The sequence below is a fragment of the Helianthus annuus genome, chromosome 1 (assembly GCF_002127325.2).
Source record: "Helianthus annuus cultivar XRQ/B chromosome 1, HanXRQr2.0-SUNRISE, whole genome shotgun sequence".
Taxonomy (NCBI): Eukaryota; Viridiplantae; Streptophyta; class Magnoliopsida; order Asterales; family Asteraceae; genus Helianthus; species Helianthus annuus.
In genome coordinates, this window is record NC_035433.2 from 11,928,622 (window position 1) to 11,946,942 (window position 18,321).

An 18,321-nucleotide genomic window follows, 5' to 3' on the forward strand; every position below is an offset into this window, starting at 1 on the left:
AATAAGACGGAGACAGAAGCTGGACACGGCCCCGTGTTGAGTGAACACGGCCCCGTGTTCAGGGTCTGTATCTGGGCGTTTTAATTAAAGTTACTGGTCACGTTGAGCACGGGGGCGTGTTCAGCGAGCACGGCCCCGTGTTCAGACTCTGTATCTGGGTATCTAACTAAAAATATGCAGCACGGGGGCGTGTTCAGTGAGCACGGCCCCGTGTTCAGGCTACTGTAAATGCAAAACTAAACTAAAATGCAGAAAAATGCGCGCGTTTTTGAAAAAGTTTTGAAAAACTGATTAGGCCATCGATTTTAAACTTTCTTAAAATCCTTGTGTCCCCGGCAACGGCGCCAAAAACTTGATGTGCGTTAGGTGTAATATAATTTAGATGTATAATTAAGCCCTTTTTACACTTTTTAGCCAAGTTTTAAATTTATAAAACACGATATTCACTAACACTAAACACACATATGGGCAAGTGCACCCATCGTGGACGTAGTATAGTGTTGGTAAGATACCGAGGTCGTCCAAGGACACAAGAGCTTTTAATACCGGTTTATCCTCAACGTCTAATCAAATCAAAAAGGTTAGAAAAATGTTTTAAACTAAGAAAAATAAAAACTAACTAAATGCTGAAAATAAAAATAAAATAAAAACAGATAGACAAGATGAATCACTTGGTTCCGACACGTGTATTAGTATAACCTTTGATTATTTTCGCACTTTTGCACTTGTTTAAGAGATTATCTTAGTTATTGTAGTAGGCCCCTCTTTTGAAGGCGACGTTACCCTCAACCCAGTAGTTTGAGTCAGCAAGGATAAAATCCTAAAGGGTCGGATTATTGAAAGATAATGAATTAAGTTATTAATGCAAATTATGGTAGGCCCCGCTTTTGGCGGCGACGTTACCCTCGGCTAAGTAGTCTGAGTCAGCAGGGATACAGTCCTAAATAGCCGGGTTATAGTATTAATAGTAGTTAACTTATGAGGGGGTCAAAGAGTTTGGATCCCCGCCATCCAATACCTATGGGCATTGAAGGAGATCCTACTAAATTTGACCCAGGTCCCAAGCAGGACCTCTAAACGCTGAACAAGGGCAAGACCCTTACCAAACCGTTCCCTTAACCCCCGACCAGGTAGCCAACATACCTCCATATAGACCGTGGAGATATGAATGGTGAAAATCTTTTATTTTATATAGACAGTAAAATAACGCCAAGACACCACGGACAAACGATAAGGAAAGATCACCTTCAACATAAGTAACTAGTTATTAAAGTCATTAATACAAAACCAAATAAAAAGTGCAAAAGATTAAAAATAAAAAGTATTATACTAAACACTTGTCTTCACCAAGTGATGTAAGAGACTTAGGCAAACATGGCCTTGATTGTCAAGAACTCTTACGATCAATCTTGGATCCCGAGACGACTCACACACTCTACGATGGACAATGGATGATGGTGGTGGATGATGGTGTTATGGTGGTGGTGGGTGGTGGATGAGGTGTGAGAGAGGTGGTGTGCCAAGGGATGAGAGAGAATGAAACCAAGCTCCTCTATTTATAGGCTGAACAGAAGGCTGGACACGGCCCCGTGTCCGCTGGACACGGCCCCGTGCCCGCCTGACACTCTCTCTCTTCATTAATTGTAATTGCGAATTACAATTAATGCGCCTGCTGTACTTTCACCACGCCCCCGTGCTCGCTGGACACGGCCCCGTGGTGAGCAATGGAAGCTTCTACTGGTTTGTCTTTTCTGCTGCTTCCTGGGCACGCCCCCGTGTTCGCTGGACACGGGGCATGTTCAGACTCTGTTTCCTTCTCTTTGTCTTGGGAGGTGCCGTTGAGGGTCCGGGCAGTCTACTTTTGTTCCTTTTCTTGTATTTATGGTAGAATTAGTGGTCTTTTTGCTTCTTTTGTGATTTTGAGCTCATTTCATCCTGAAAATACAAAAGGAAGACAAAAACACTCTTTTTCCAACATTAGTACTTAAAAAGGGTTAGTTTTATGCCTTAATTGATGTGTTTTATATGTTGCATTTTACACACATCAATTATTCAGGGTTCTTTCATAGAATGGTAAACTGTCGGAAGTCAAGGAATCAGATAAATAAAATAACGATAGATGGTAGGATCATCAGTGAACCGAGAGAAGTTAAAGAAGGTATCAGGAAGGTATTCAAGGAAATGTTCGAAGAACCGATGAAGAAAAGACCATCTATGGATAAGAGAGGTTTTAAAAGATTAACAGAGTCACAAGCAAAGAAATTGATAGGAGACTTTACAAGCAAGGAAGTCAAGGATGCAGTTTGGGCATGTGGCGAGGAAAAGGCCCCGGGGCCCGACGGTTTAACTTTCAAATTTATGAAAAAAATATTGGAAGCAATTAGAACCATATGTAATGAAGATGGTGAAGCAATTCCATGACCGGTCAAACATTCCAATGGGATGCAATGCGTCTTTCATAGCTTTGATTCCAAAGGTACCTGATCCGTCGTTGGTTAAGCACTTTAGACCTATTTCTTTAATTGGTATGGTTTACAAAATTATTGCAAAGATACTTGCTAGAAGGGTTAAACTGGTCATTCCGGATTTGGTGAGTAACATTCAAACGGGGTTTATAGAAGGTAGGTCCATTTTAAATGGGCCGTTAATAGTCAATGAAGTCTTAGCTTGGGCCAAAAGTTGTAAAAAACAAATCTTTATTTTCAAAGTTGATTTTGAAAAGGCTTATGATTCTATCAACTGGAAGTTTATTTTATCAAACCTAAAAGCCATAAATTTTCTGCTCCTATGGAGAAAATGGATCGGGGCGGGTTTAAAGTCCGGCAGAGCCTCGGTTTTGGTAAATGGGTCGCCTACAGCTGAATTTTGCTTGTCTCGAGGGTTGAGACAAGGAGACCCATTATCACCATTTTTATTTATACTAGCTCTTGAGTCCTTAGATGTAATAATGAAAAGGGCAATAAAGAGCGGTTTGTTTAAAGGGGTGAGTTTACCAAGGGACGGCCCGATGATTTCACATCTATGTTATGCGGATGATGCCATTTTTTAGGAGAGTGGTCGGAAACAAATATTAAAAATATGAATAGAATATTGAGATGTTTCTATTTGTGTTAGGGTCTAAAAGTAAATTTAGGGAAGTGTAATTTATTTGGGGTTGGCATACAAGATGGAGAAATTGAAATTATGGCAAAAAGTCTTAATTGTAAGGCTGGGAAAATGCCTTTTAATTTTTTGGGTATTCCAATCCGAGCCAACATGAAAAGAGTTAAAAATTGGAAGCCGATTGTGGATAAGTTTAACTCAAAGCTTACGTCATGGAAGGCTAGATGTCTATCAATGGCAGGGAGAATTGTATTAGCAAAGGTCGTGCTAGGTGCACTACCGAATTATTTCTTCTCAATCTTCTTAGCACCAAAAAAAGTGATCACGGAACTTGAAGCAATAAGAAGGGATTTTGTATGGGAAAAAAGAACGGAAAAAGCAAAATGAGATGGGTAGCATGGGAGAAACTCGTAAAGGCAAAAGGATATGGGGGGTTGGGAATCAGAGACATCCGAAGTGCCAATTTAGCACTTATCATTGAATAAAAACTTGGTTGTCGAACTAGGAAATGGGAATAAGATGAAATTTTGGCTAGATTCATGGACGGGTGATCAGCCCTGAAGTTGCGTTTCCCGGCTGTGTTTGCATTGGCGAAAGACAAGGAGATAACAGTTAATCATTGTGTAAAATCGGAAAGAAATATACAGAAGTGGGACTGGGAATGGAGCCGAAAGATAAGGAATATACAGGAATAGCAGCAACATGAAGAACTGGAAAAAGTTATGAGGGATTACAAGACGATAGCTAAAGAAGATGTATGGAGATGGAAACCGAAGCAAAGTGAGACTATTTCAGTAGCATTACTAAGAGATGAGATCGCAAAAAAAAATAATTGGATGCTAGAGATGTTCCGTGGAAACATTGGAATAAATGGGTGCCTCCAAAAGTAAATCTTTTTATTTGGAGAGCTATAAAGCGACGTATAGCGGTTAAAGTGGAACGGGCTAGAAGGGGAATACAATTGGAAGATCGGATATGTTCAAGGTGTAATAAAGAGGAGGAGTCGGTGGATCATCTATTAATAAGTTGTTTGAAGTCCCGGGCAATTTAGTGGGATGTCATGGTTTGGTTAAAACTACCGATACAAGAGAATAGTGCATCATGTGAGGAATTATTCGAAAGAATAGAAGAGTACAAGGGATCGAAGGAATGGAAGAATGTAATAAAAGCTATAGTTATGACAACTTTGTGGCAAATTTGGAAGTCTATAAATGATGCGGAATTCAATAGAAAGGAAGGATCGGTAACAAATACAATAGATGGAATAAAAGAATTATCGTTCCTATGGATAAAAGAAAGAGCAAAAATGAAGAACTTAGTATGGGAGAGGTGGAAAGATTTGAATATTAGAGATATCATAAAATAAAGTTTGTATTTCTTGTTTTGGTTTAGTTTAGTTTCCTTTTGTTTGTTTGTTCTTTGTACTTTTGGGTTTTACAGCTAGCTTGCTGGCCCTTGTTCTATAATCATAGAATTTTCGTCGTTAAAAAAAAAAACATATCCATCTTAAATGCATTTATAAATAGGAACGAAAAACATTTAATTGTGAGCATTAATATCCCGCTTAAGTTCATAGTGTTTATAAATGGTTTTGATGTTATTAGGGGGACGGGGCATCTATGCGGGTACCTTTCTTGGGTTCGATATGGCATGAGAACACCGCCAACACTCTTACGGGTATGGAGGGCGGGTAGGATTTCCCACAAGGAGTACCCATGAAGCTGGTGATAATGTCGAGGTCAAACATGACCGTTTGCTTGTTGACAGTTGTTTTAAAAAAAATCAAATAACTCCCACTATTTAACTCATTCTATTTTAATCTAACCCATTCCATTATTTTACCACACAAAACTCTCTCAATTTTCACTATATTTCTCTCTACAAAAATTCATCTCAAATGGCAAGGATACCATGGACCGAAGAAGAAGAGATTGTGTTGGCTAAATCTTGGCTCGCAACTCTTCAGGACGAAGCGCCTCCTAGTTGAACGCTACGTTTTGGGACAAGATTTTTCAACAATTTTGTATTCATGTTGTTGAGAGCAACCGAAGCAAGGATGAACTTTATCCACGTTTCATGGATATCTGTGGGAAGAGTGCGAGATTTGATGTGCTATTCAACAATGTGGAAAACACCGATGGTGAGCTCACGAAAGATGACATGATTCAAGTGGCTCTTCCGTACGACCGTGATTTTAAACACGTTCGGCGTGGCAAATTATAAAGACGTTTGTTTAATTTTTATGTTGAATTATGTAATTTTAATTTTTATGTTTAATTTTTATTTTTAATTTTTATGTTTACTTGACTTTATTAAAATTTTTAAAAAATAGGTTATGGAAAAGGCAAGGCGCCGCCAATGTTTTGTGGCTTAAGGTACCGCAATGTTATGATGAGTCGTGCTTGCACGAAAGAACACTATGAATCATTGAATCATCGTCGTAGGTAGGAAAAAACACCCCAAAACGTAGATATCTCTATGCATTATGTATTTAAACTTGTTATGAAATTGGTTTTCAGTTTTTTCTATACTTCGTGTGTCAATTATTAAATAGACGCACGGAAATCATAAGACATGTGTGATGTTTATTCACATAACATTTGAAATGTATCACTAAAACATACGTTCTATTAATGATACATGACGAAAGATGCCACGTCATAGGTGTTTTACATATGATGGAAATTAAGAATGGGTTTCACGTAAGACAAATAAAAGGTGATATGCAACCATTGTGTCGCATAACATCTAAGAATGATTTTTTTCCTAACTTGACTATGCAAGTATACCACTTCTTAGAAAATTACTAGTTTCATAAGCTTACACAATGTGTTAGTTATAGGGTTGTTTAAATAACTTGTGCTTTGAAACTCACTTGAAATTGGCTTAGTTTGTAAAGGAGCCGAGATTAGCTCACTCTATAATAGTTAATCTATCTTCTAATACTAATAAAGGATTTCATCTAAAGCTATATGGCATTCTCATTTAAAGATTTTATCTAATGTCATGTGGCATTCTTTCATTTAATTTATTTATATATTAAATTATTAAATTAATACTATATTAATATATTAGATTAATCTCTAATATTATTAATATATAACATATCTAATAATACATAAATAAAAATAATTGTTATACATTATCCCGATTTATCTCTACGTCAATTTCTTAAACTTTATTTTTTAAAGATTACATGGTTTTTGTCTTTGTTTTCATTTTTTCATTAAAAAAATTAAATTAAAATAAATGGATAATCAAATGAGTATTTAAATTAAATTTTATATAATCCTTAATTTATATTTTAATTTATGATCAATAATATTTAAGTATTTCTAATTAGTGTAGCGGATGTTTGTATAGCATCTTGCGTTTACATTTGATCAGTGGGATAAACTAACTGGACGGGTTTGATTTGCTTTAGTTATTAACAATAACAAATATATAATTTGAAGTAAGAACTACTGAAATCCCCTGTGTGATTCGTCAGGAATTCAATTTCGATCGATATCTGTTTGGTTAATTGCGGTAATGACACTCTATATAACAACTGAAAGAAAAAAAACCAAAGAAATAAAGTCGTGAAACTTCAAAATATGAAAATTTTGTGGTCATTTTAAAAAAATGTTTGAACTTTAATAATACTGCCACAAAAACACAAAAGAAAAGAAAACATTATACTAAAGCGAAAACCGTTAATAAATTTATGCCCAAACTGATGTTCAACATTTAAAAGTACTAGCATGTTATTCATGTTATTGTTCCATTTCAAATTATTTATAATTCAAGTTGTCTAAATTGTAAGTTTTAACTTATGTATTTAATATCCGTCATATATTGGCATCTTAATATGTGTAAATTTATTTCAAAATTATTATATTTTTCTCTAAATTTCAAAGAAAAAAACTTTGACAGTTTCTTGATTATAGGTGGTTTTAATCAATTTTTATATAATATTTATTATCTTTTACTTACGGAAAATATTTTATTTATTCAACTCATGTAATACACGGATCTACAACATAGTAATATATTCATAATATGGTGATAGAGTAACTTTGTATAAACTCTTAAAAGACAAGGGCCTATATGCTAATACCAAATATTCAACATGTATGAACCATACATCCATCCTAGTTTCTATAGTCGCTTCAGATTGGTTTCAAATCTGAATCGAGTCTGAGCTTGCCATGACTCATTTCGTCTCGTGAACAACCCTGTCGGTATATTATATCATAATAGTGGCAAAGCATTACAACTAGATAAAAAATTCATTTTTAGTAAAATTTATTTCTATGTTTTTGTCTAATTTGATTCATAGGATAAAAAGTTAAAAACCCGACAAGGTCGTATAAGTGAATGGATTAGATAGATAACATAATATTTTTCTGTCGGACGGTAGGAGTTTGATGGGATATGGGAACACCTTTTTTCCCCTTATATTTGGTTTTGGAAATAAAAAGTAAAGGGTGGGTCTATTCGCACACGCCTTTTGTCTTTTTGCATATCCAAAGCGCCGCGCTATGGCAAAAGCGGGGCGCTTTGGTCTTGGTCAACAGACAAGGACTGACTTACAGACCAGGACTGACTTCTGTCAGTCCTTGTCTGTTGACCAAGACCAAAGCGCCCCGCTTTGGCCATAGCGCGACGCTTTGGATGTTTTTTTTACACAGAAAGGATGTGGGTTGATGTGGTTAGTTTGGTAGGGATTTTTGGTTGGATTAGTTTGGTAGGGATTTTTGGAGGAAAAAAATTTATTTGAGTTTTATTACATAAAATTCATAGTTGTTTTATAATTACGTCATTATTTTTATAGAATGTATATAATATAAGTTCTTAACGTTGTTTATTTTGTTAAATTAAACGAACACGTTAAATAAAATGTACAGAAAGCCATAAGAATTAAACGTAAACAATCCAGAACCAACGTGATGTAAATAGAAGATTAACTGCAATATATATATATATATATATATGTATATGTATATGTATATCAGTTTGTACATACAATACAAAACAAAAAGGTACAACTGAGTACATAATACATAACAAAACACTAAACAAACAAAGTAAGGTACTAATCCTCGTGCGGTGGGGACGGTGGGAGGGGAAGTGGAGGCAACGCAGCGAGCTCTCGTAGATCAACGAGCGTCTGAACGATCCAGTCAATGCGTGCGCCCTGACGTCTGAGGCGCCGGTCGAGAAATGGCTCAATCAGAAATGGCTGATTTCGAATTGAGAAGCAGAAAGAATAGCACATCTTTTGTTTCATCTCGCTCTCCTCTTCATCATCCATAAAGTTTACGCAATACCGTCTGCCCCGTCCACCACTAATGCCGCCCCACCACTACGCTACTACCGTATCGGAAACATCAGGGCCGGAAATTTTTGGTGACGGTTGGGTTATATAGGGCTTTGAAATGGTGAGTCGGTGACACTGACCGGGGAATCGGTGTCGGAGGAGACGCGTCGGATTGGTTATTTTTCTTTCCGAACGGGCGCGTTTTATGGTTGTCAAGTGTATAGTCACGACGGTGAGTCAAGTTGGTCATCAATTGTAGAGGCACGATGTTTTTTTTGTCAACGATGGTTCATAAACCAAATTGGCCCTTTAGAATCTAAAAAATTACATACAGAAACATAAGCGTAATTGGGTTTGGATAATAGTTGTTTTTTTTTTCGGCGTGCAGTTTGATATTGCGTTTAAATGGTGTCGTTTGGATATTTCATTAACGTCATTTTTTCTACCGACGCGAATTGGTTCCGGTTGTACTCGCTGGTGATGTTTGCGTCAAACCATCGTATATGGAACTGTCGGTTGGATTTAATCGATGTAAACTTCCAAGCGGACGTGTTGCTTTTGAGTTGGAAAGAACGTGAAGTTTAGTGATGCAATCGATTCAATCATATGTGTAGTTTCTTTATACTCTATGCAAATCCCCATCAAATTGGCCTTTGAAAAATGCCATATGCAGATCGCAATCAATTGTGCTCCAACAATGGTACAAAAGAGAGGGGATGTTTTTGTGTGTAAAACAGAACGAAGATGATGAATGCGAAAGGGTTCTGTTTCATGCATCTCATGTTGGAAGCCGGAAGAGAAGTTGGTTTTATAAATCATCACACCGATTATTTAATTGTTGGATGTGATAGTGATTAAAATGAATGGGTGCATTTCTATAAAACGTTGCGACAGTGCGTTAAAGACACCTCTATGTTGCTTTTTGTATAATATAGTAATAATTCACAAATTATGTATGTATATACAAGACCAGATAACGTACAAGACTGTCACACCCCCAAAATCCTACCTGCGGAGTACTACCGCTTGGAGGCGTGACTGACCAGGATCCAGCCACCAATCATACTGAACAAGCATATAAGTAGTTATAAAAGTTTAACCAATACGATTTGGTGTTTCAAAACAAACAAATTAAGTTGCAAGCGGAAGGATAAGTTTAAAGTTATAACATAAGTTCAAATGGTTTCAAGTTTAACATAGTACGCAGCAATCCGTGTCCCACAACGACCCTCCTCCATGCAAGCACCAGCTCAGTACCTAAGGTCCTGCAAAGCATGTAGTAACGAGTCAACAACTAGTTGAGTTAGTTCACGATTGGGTGTTCGTTTTAGTTGTTTCGAAAACAGTTTACTTTAACTGGCATCCTGCCGTGGGGGTTACCCCATAGTTTAAAAACGTGACATGTTCATTCTCAGTTACTCCGGCATTCCAGCCGTGGGGGCTACCCCATGTTAGTTATCAGGCATTTCGGCCGTGGGGGCTACCCCATGCGTACACTAGACTCGTTACCATATCGACTGCTGACTGTAGTCATGTTTATGTGCCCTGAAAACATCAATGTCTATCATCATTGACGTGCCCCAGATCCATTAGTTCACGCCCGTCCTCTGCGGCACGGTGTGAGGCTTGTCAGACCTAAATAGCGCTATCTAACTAATGACCCGCTCGCCATTGGCCCGGCGATTAGTCGATACAAAAAGGAGGGACTTCGTGATAGAGTTTTAGTCTAGTACGTGTTATCCGTCCATCCGGACGAGGAATCACATTCCTGAACCACTGACGTCCTACCCAAGGAGGACGAGGAATCCACGTTCCTTAACCCCGTTCCCAACCCAGGGAATCCCATGCTTTGTAAAGGGTGTGAACTCACCTTGGTTTGCTCGGCAGTTAATCACAGAAAGTCAATTAAGTTGCAGGAAACCAATTAGGTCCTATCACAGGTATTATTCGTATCAGATTCAAGCCAAGCAGTGCACGTATGTTCAACACGTATTGTACATAGGTAATAATCATAAACAGTTCACAGGTAACAGTCAAATAAAACCCAAAGTCCAAGTATAAAGCCCGAACAGTTGGGCTCGTAGTAACAGGCCCAAATAACATATCAACAGTAGCACAGAAGTCCATAAGTCCGGCCCACTAATCTTAGGCCCAAAAGTGTAGTCTCGAGTCGCAACCGGACTCGCAAGCATGGTCTCGAGTCATGCTGTTTGTGCTGATCATAAGTGGTTGCGAGTCGCAACCTATGTCGCAACCGTGGTCTCGGCTAATCATGCTAAGGTCTCGAGTCGCAACGGGACTCGTAACCTGTGGTCTCGGCTTGTCCTGTTATGGTTGCGAGTCGCAACCGCGTGGTCTCGAGTTGTCACGCTGTGGTTGCGAGTCGCAACCGTGTGATTGCGAGTCGGAATGCTGTCGTTTTCATGTTCAGTGTTGATTCAGATATGGTCAGCTTAATGGTACTATGTAATCAGGCCCAAATCAGGAAACAACCAATAGGATTTCACTAACAAGTTTTCCTAATCAGGCTATTAGTAAAAATGGATCAAAATCACAAGGGTTTTTCACATCTTCAACTATCATTCAAATTGTTCTTCATATAATCAAACACATTCATAACACATTCAACCTTTGTTCAACCAAATTTATGAACCACAATGTAACATACTTAACATACTCATCAAAACATCTCAAAAATCATATCTATACCTATCCGATTATCATGATACTACACATAAACAAACCGGTTTTCCATAACATCAATAATCAAGGGTTTGTGTCATATTTGGTCATAAGATATCATGAGTTCTTTAGCAACACATTCAACATTAAAGCTTTTTAACACATATAAAACATCATCAAGCATATCTTACACTAGTTGAATCATATTACTCATATTATCATGAAATCAACAACAAACATCAATCAATAAACATGATAAATACTAACCGGTTGGTGAAGTGTGTGTGTGTGCCGATCCAAAGTCCAAATCCGAGAGTTCTTGTGCCAACCGATTGGATCCGAAAGATGAGGAGTGTTTGTGTTCTAGAGTTTTAGTGAGAGAGAGAGGATAGGAGAGTGTGTGTGTTGTGATGTTCAACAAAAATGGTAAAATAACTAAGGGTGGTATATATATACTAGTTCCAAGTGGTGCACCCTTAATGGGTTTCGGTTAAGGGTTTACGGCCCAAATGGCCCAACCGGCCAAAGGCCCAAACCGGCCACTAGGTTCTCGGCCCAAGGCCCATTCGGTCACTATTCACTCGAGACCTCATGGTCTCGAGTCGGGTTCCTTATTCTCGGTCGGGTTCTCGGCTTGCATATAACACGTATATATATACATATAATGCACACAAACAAGACACATATCACATAAAAGGTTCACGTTATCATTAAGTTTAATCAGTTAACTAGTCACACAACGTACAAGCAAGTTACATCAAGACACAACGATAGGTTCTAGATTTCGAGTTGTCACATCATCCCCAAGTTGAAAGAAATTTCGTCCCGAAATTTGATGGCACTCACTGAGGAAGCTAGTCAAATTGCATGGTTTTCCTGGTTTTCCTGGAGTGTCACAAAGACCATCTTATCGAGTGATGCGTATGCGAGCATCTCAACCACATATCTCATCTAATCTGGACCTTCAATTGAACGCGGTGAAACAATAGTAATTAACTTTGCAAAATTATGCACGTTATTTGTATGCTTACATATAAGTTGGGTTAAACCCTAATTATGCATAGATTGGGTTAACCCTAATTACGCACGTTATATTGATGGTCGCGTATTGCCGTACGTTAAAAGCCTTTTATATTTAAACCTTTCACTATATACTAATTACCAACTTGTATACGCAGTGTTGGTTGTATCTTTGGTTTCATTTGCCTTATTCATTTTTGGTTTGTTTTTTTATCATTTTTTACTTTTCACCCCTATACTTTAGCATATTTATTTTTACAAATATCATTTGTTGTCCTCAATTTTGGTTCCTTATACTTTTATCTTTCACAAATATTTCATTTTGCGTTTCATCCTAAATTTTTCCAGTCAACACTATACAACGTTCGTACGTGATTCACCGTTTTTACATCTTTGTCTAATTTTCTTCCCGTTTAACGGCCCCGTCATACCACACTTTGAAAACAAACGGTACCTAGTAGATACCACTTTAGGTGAACCTTACATGCAATTGTATCTATGTTTATACGTAGTCTCGTAAGGCTATTGATGTTTCCTACTTTACTATGTTACTTTTTCATCAATTCTTTTGTTATTTGTTATATTTGGTGGCTCCTTACTTATATTTTTTAGTTCATGTTATTTGTTTTTGAAGTTGGATGTCTCTCTTATAAAAAAAAACATAATTTGATTTATTAAATATCAGTAAAATTATCTAGAATCACTTGTGTCAAAAGCTATCATTTTATAATGATTTGAAAGTCAAAACCAGTTTTAAACGTATTTATATTATCTAGAATCACTTGTGTCAAAAGCTATCATTTTATAATACGTTTAAAACTCGTTTTGACTTTTATAGAGTTTTAACTGTATCCATCACTTGTGGTCTAGTGGTTGGAAAGACTTGAGTTCTCCTTAGAGACTCAAGTTCAATCCCCACTAGTGTCATATTTGGTGGATAAAGACAATAAAAGCTAGTTCTTCCAGACCATAGGTCAAGAGTTCGAGCCCGAGCCACCTCAGGTTTTAGTCCACCGTGCGTTACGCCAAATAGATTATCTTTTGTGGCGGCGCAAGCCCCTGCCACTTGTAGTGGATGGTATGGTTTCCCGGGAAACGCCGTTAGCCAAACTCTTACGAAAGCGTGGACCCGGTTAAGACAACATAATAGTCTCGCCAGATTTTTAATTGTTGAATGAATAATGTTCCCGCGAAAATTAACAAGAAACCAACTTTCGAAGAATACCAAACCCTCATCTCTACATCTTGTTTCCTCTCATTTCTTTCACTTAAAAATGGCGATTGCCAAATTTCAGACACAAAACCCATCTTCTTTCTTCACCATTAAACTTCCCCTCACCCCAAATTCGTTCCCAAGTAAAGCATATCATCCTTCACCAACACATCACTTTTCAATCCTCATAAAACCCGCTATCCAATCCTTCAATCCACCCACAATTCAATCTTCAAAACCCTCAATAACCCATCTTCTAATCTAACGTAATTGTCACGTAATCTGTCTACAATGTCGTCCGCACACCACATGTTTGATGAAATGCCGAAGCCAAATTCGACTCCAACACCGATGCCGCCGGTGGATCTTTCGAAGTACTCCAAAAGGGTGCTGTTAAAAACGGTTCTGGATCGTGCAGATGGCGGTGTGGGGTTGGTTGATCAGAGAGTTGTGGTGGGCGGATGGGTTAAGTCGTCGAGAGAAATGAGGAAAGATCCTCTGCCTGCAACTCAACCGCCTGCTGCCGGTGATGCTAAACCGGTTACCGGAGGTAAAGACGTGAGATGCGTTGAAGTTTTTCAGTCGCGGATTCCTTTTCTTCGAACCATTATAAAAGTATTCGGTGGGAACACTGCTCACAGTCACAACAAGGAGAAACTCGAATCAATCGGGCCGAAACCAGCACATCCTGCGATTTCAATCTTGCAAATTAGTGACGGTTCGTCTACAATCAGCCTGCAGGTAAAATGACCATTTTACCCTCACGATTATATACAATGTATATAACTTTTTTTTTATGTAGGTGATGGTGGATTCTTCAATAGCTCCTCCGAGCCAGCTCATGCCTACGGGAACATGTATACTAGCGGAAGGTGTTTTGCAGAAGCCGTCGTTGCAGGGAAAACATGTGATCGAGCTCAAAGCTGAAAGATTGTTGCATATCGGGATAGTTGATCAAGAGAGTTATCCTTTATCGAAGAAAGGTTTACCTTTGGCTAGATTGAGAGATTGTGCTCACTTTAGACCTCGAACAACCACCGTAAGAACTTTCTCGCCTTTCTCTGCATTTTACTGTTTTTTTTCCTATAATAAATGGGTGGGTCGGGACGGTTGGGTGATGGTTCGAAACGGGTTCGGGTCAAAAGGATAAGTTTTACCGCTTGAAATGGGCCTTTTTCGGGTGAAAAATGTATATCTTTTTTTTTTAATAGAGTTAATTACTGTTTTCGTCTCTGTGGTTTGTCAAAAATCACTATTTCAGTCCATTCGTTTAAAAATTGCGATTTCAGTCCCTGTGTTTCACTTTCGTAACCATTTCAGTCCCTGTGGTTTCACTTTCGTAACCATTTCAATCCATTTATTCTGTTAGTACAGGGACTGAAATGGTTACGAGGTGGACTGAAATAGTTACCAAAGTGAAACCACAGGGATTGAAATCACAATTTTCAAACTAATGGACTGAAATAGTGATTTTTGACAAACTACAGGGACGAAAACAGTAATGAACTTTTTTTAATAATTAGTGTGTCAATATATGAATAAAAAACAATATTATTGTTATTATTTTTATTCAACGAGAATTTTTCATTAAAACGCCAAAACAACAATTTACAAACAAAACGACAGGTAAACAAGCAATAAGCTGCGCCGCAACCCTCTTTTGAATTACAAAACTGATCCTACTAAAGAATCAAAAAGTACGCTTTTTGTCTCAAAAAGTAATATCTGTCAAAATATGATTAAATAGGTTAACATTATATCAATATTTATCTACTTTTTGGATGAGGTTTTGTGAGTTAATATTTACAGGCTTTTTACCTAATTAAGTCATTTTCCTTTTAGTTTTTTTTTTTTTTTTTTTTTTTTTTTTTTTAATTTTACCTCGTTAGTGAGTAGACATAACCCGAATGTTTTGTAGGTTGCATCTGTTATGAAGGTACGAAACGGGCTAAATCAAGCCAGTCATACTTTTTTCCAGAATCACGGGTTTATTCATGTGGAGGTTCCGATTATAACCGCCACCAATACCGAAGGATTTTCGGACGTTTTCCAAGTTTCAACTTCAAAACATTCCACTAAAGAACCGAAAAAAGAACCGCCTGTTTCAATGGACGATACCGAAAACATTAGTCTCGAAACAATAAAGCGTTCGATTGTTGAAAAAGCCAAAAAAGTTGAAGAACTTAAAAGAAGCGATAGCAATAAAGAAGCACTCGATGCAGCCGTTCAAGACCTTCATAAAACAAACTTATTGGCTGCTGAACTAGAAGCAAGATTGAGGTCAAAGTCAAAGTCAAAATCGAAGTCAAAGACTGAAAATATCAAGATGGATGATGGGTTCTTTTCTAATCAGGCTTTTCTTACTAGTTCTGGTAGTCTTCATCTCGAAAGCTGCGCGTCGGCACTTGGAAATGTGTATGCGTTTGGGCCGAGATTTCAAGCAGATAAATCAGAATCGAAAAAACATTTAGCGGAAAAATGGATGGTTGAAACCGAGATGGCATTCTCGGAACTTGAGGTTGATCATATACTGTTCTTGCTAAAAAACATTTTTTTTTTGTTTTTAATATTTTTTAAACACTTCTTTCGCTGCGTTTTCAGGATGCGATGAATTGCGCAGAAGATTTCTTGAAGTTTGTATCGAATTCGATTTCTGAAAATTGTTACGAAAATCTGTATTTTCTTTCGAAAAGAGTTGACAGAACAATTATCGATCGGTTAAATTCATTGGCATCAACAATATTTGAAAAGATCACGTATACAACGGCAGTAGAAGTTTTGAACAAGGTAACTTCAAGATTTCACTTGAATATAAGTATATAACCCAAATCGACCCATTTGTAAGTAAATCAGTAGCGTGAGGTTCATTGTGGAACACTAAAAAAGTGGGGAAGCGGGGAACCGACTCAAACGAACTCCGATTGGACTCATTCCAGCAGCGTTGGAACCGGCTCGTCGAACCCTAACTAGGATCTTTTAACCTTGAACCCTAAATCATAACCCCTAAACCCTAAATATATTACGGTTTGGCTTTTAGGATTTTTCTTTAGGGTTTAGCTTTAGGGCTTAGATTTAGGGTTTAGCTTTGGGTTTAGGGTTTAGCTTAGGGTTTAGCCTGTAGGGTTTAGCTTTTAGGGTTTATAGTTTAGATTTTACGGTTTAGCTTAGTTTTTAGCCTTATTTTTTAGCTTTAGGGTTTAGCTTTAGGGTTTAGGGTTTAGCTTTAGGGTTTAGCTTAGGGTTTAGCCTTTAGGGTTTATAGTTTAGATTTTACGGTTTAGCTTAGTTTTTAGCCTTATTTTTTAGCTTTAGGGTTTAGAGTTTAGGATTTAGGGTTAAGAGATCTTAGTTAGGGTTCGACGAGCCGGTTCGAACGCCGCTGGAATGAGTCCAATCGGAGTTCGTTTGAGTCGGTTCCCCGCTGTTCCCCACCTTTTTAGTGTTCCCCAATGAACCTTCCCCTAAATCAGTAAATGGGTCGAAATCACCACCTCGACAAACACATATGGTATTGTTATAATCAAATCAGTTATTATAATGCATTGTTATCTTTTAGGTTACCGATAGAACTTTTGAAACCAAAATCCAATGGGGCGTTGCGCTAACAGAAGAGCACGAAAGGTTTGACCCGAACAAACAAATCTCTCTTCTTTCGTTTATTATAAACTTTCTCACCTAAGTTTTTGATTTAGTTATCTGGTTGATGAGTTCTACAACAAGCCCATAATTATTTATGATCTTCCTAAAGAATTAAAACCCTTCAATGTGAGATTAAATGACGATGGGAAGACCGTTGCAGCCTTCGATGTGATTATACCAAAGGCAAGTTTTTTTTTTTTTTTTTTGCGTATTTCAACAAATATAGGTTGCAAAATGGACGGGTTGGGTAATGGATTAAAAGTTTAACCGAATTGAACACTTTAAAGCTTGTTGATTTTTTAAAAATGTTATTAATTTTATTTTACAGGTTGGAGCTCTCATAAGGGGCAGCCAAAAGGAAGAACGCCTAAGCCATTTAACTAAAAGGTAATATATTAAAAAAACAGTAATTATTTGGAAATTTATAAATTATTAATGTGCTAAATATGATTATAAAAACTATATTATTACAAGAATAATAATTCAGATTTTCTGTAACTATTTTTTTTTATATGTTTCAGGATTAATGAATTAGGATTGAGGAAAGATCAATACGAATGGTATCTAGATCTTCGAAAGCAAGGAACAGTGAAACATTCCGGGTTCAATGTTATGTTTGATGTTATGGTTCTTTTCTCTACTGGCCTTAATGATGTTCGAGATGCTGTTCCGTTCCCCCGACATCATGGAAGAGTACATAATTAATCAAGTTTATTGCTTAAAATCATATAAAAATTGTTTAGCACAAAGTGATGTTTAAGATATTTCATACTTCATGTTTATAACATGTATACATGTAAAAAGTTCAAAAGTGAATAAATTTAATGGTATAATTTGTGACTTTTACTGGTGTTGATCTTGTTATGTCTCCCTTCTTTTTAGCTTAAAGTTTAATTATTCATCATCATCATACTCAGTAAATCCCACCAGTAGCAAGGCTAAGGTAGTGTCTGAGGAGGGTAAGATGTAGACAGCCTTACCTCTACCCCGTATGAATAGAGAGACTGCTTCCAGTGAGCCTCCCGGCTCGATAAAGTTTAATTATTCCGGTACCTATATATCTATGTGAATCCATATACATATAACTTTTGTAATTATTTTCCTTTAAACTATATTTTTATTAAATTATTGGACACCTAATAATCCAATGCACCCTTTTGTGTTCCCATGCATATTCTTAAAATCTTCACCGCCCAAAAGAGACAATGTTGCAGAAGAATTTGTTTGAATCTTTGTAGACGAATGGCTAGAATCGTGAGAATGAAACAAGGAGAATAGATACCCTTTTTACTTTTTAATAGTAAAAAAAATAATAACATTAAAGAAATGATTTAATTGGTTGGTTTTAGTTTCCTTGGTGTTC

The 18,321-nt window shown here is 37.2% G+C and overlaps 1 protein-coding gene across 1 annotated transcript; it reads left to right on the top strand.

Annotated features, from left to right (window-relative positions):
- The first annotated feature begins 12,967 nt into the window (after positions 1 to 12,967).
- LOC110865618 (asparagine--tRNA ligase, cytoplasmic 2) lies at positions 12,968 to 17,800 on the top strand. The gene is made up of 8 exons (XM_022114939.2): positions 12,968 to 14,060; positions 14,122 to 14,358; positions 15,238 to 15,837; positions 15,921 to 16,106; positions 16,876 to 16,940; positions 17,012 to 17,141; positions 17,287 to 17,345; positions 17,480 to 17,800. The coding sequence occupies exons 1-8, from the start codon at positions 13,611 to 13,613 to the stop codon at positions 17,661 to 17,663; spliced, it is 1,911 nt and encodes a 636-aa protein (XP_021970631.1). The 5' UTR covers positions 12,968 to 13,610; the 3' UTR covers positions 17,664 to 17,800.
- Positions 17,801 to 18,321: the final 521 nt, after the last annotated feature.

Coding starts and splice junctions, on each gene's coding strand:
- LOC110865618 (XM_022114939.2), top strand. CDS start 13,611: ATGTCGTCCGCACACCACATGTTTGATGAAATGCCGAAGCCAAATTCG. Junction 14,061..14,121: donor CGTCTACAATCAGCCTGCAG/GTAAAATGACCA, acceptor TTTTTTATGTAG/GTGATGGTGGATTCTTCAAT. Junction 16,107..16,875: donor CAGTAGAAGTTTTGAACAAG/GTAACTTCAAGA, acceptor GTTATCTTTTAG/GTTACCGATAGAACTTTTGA.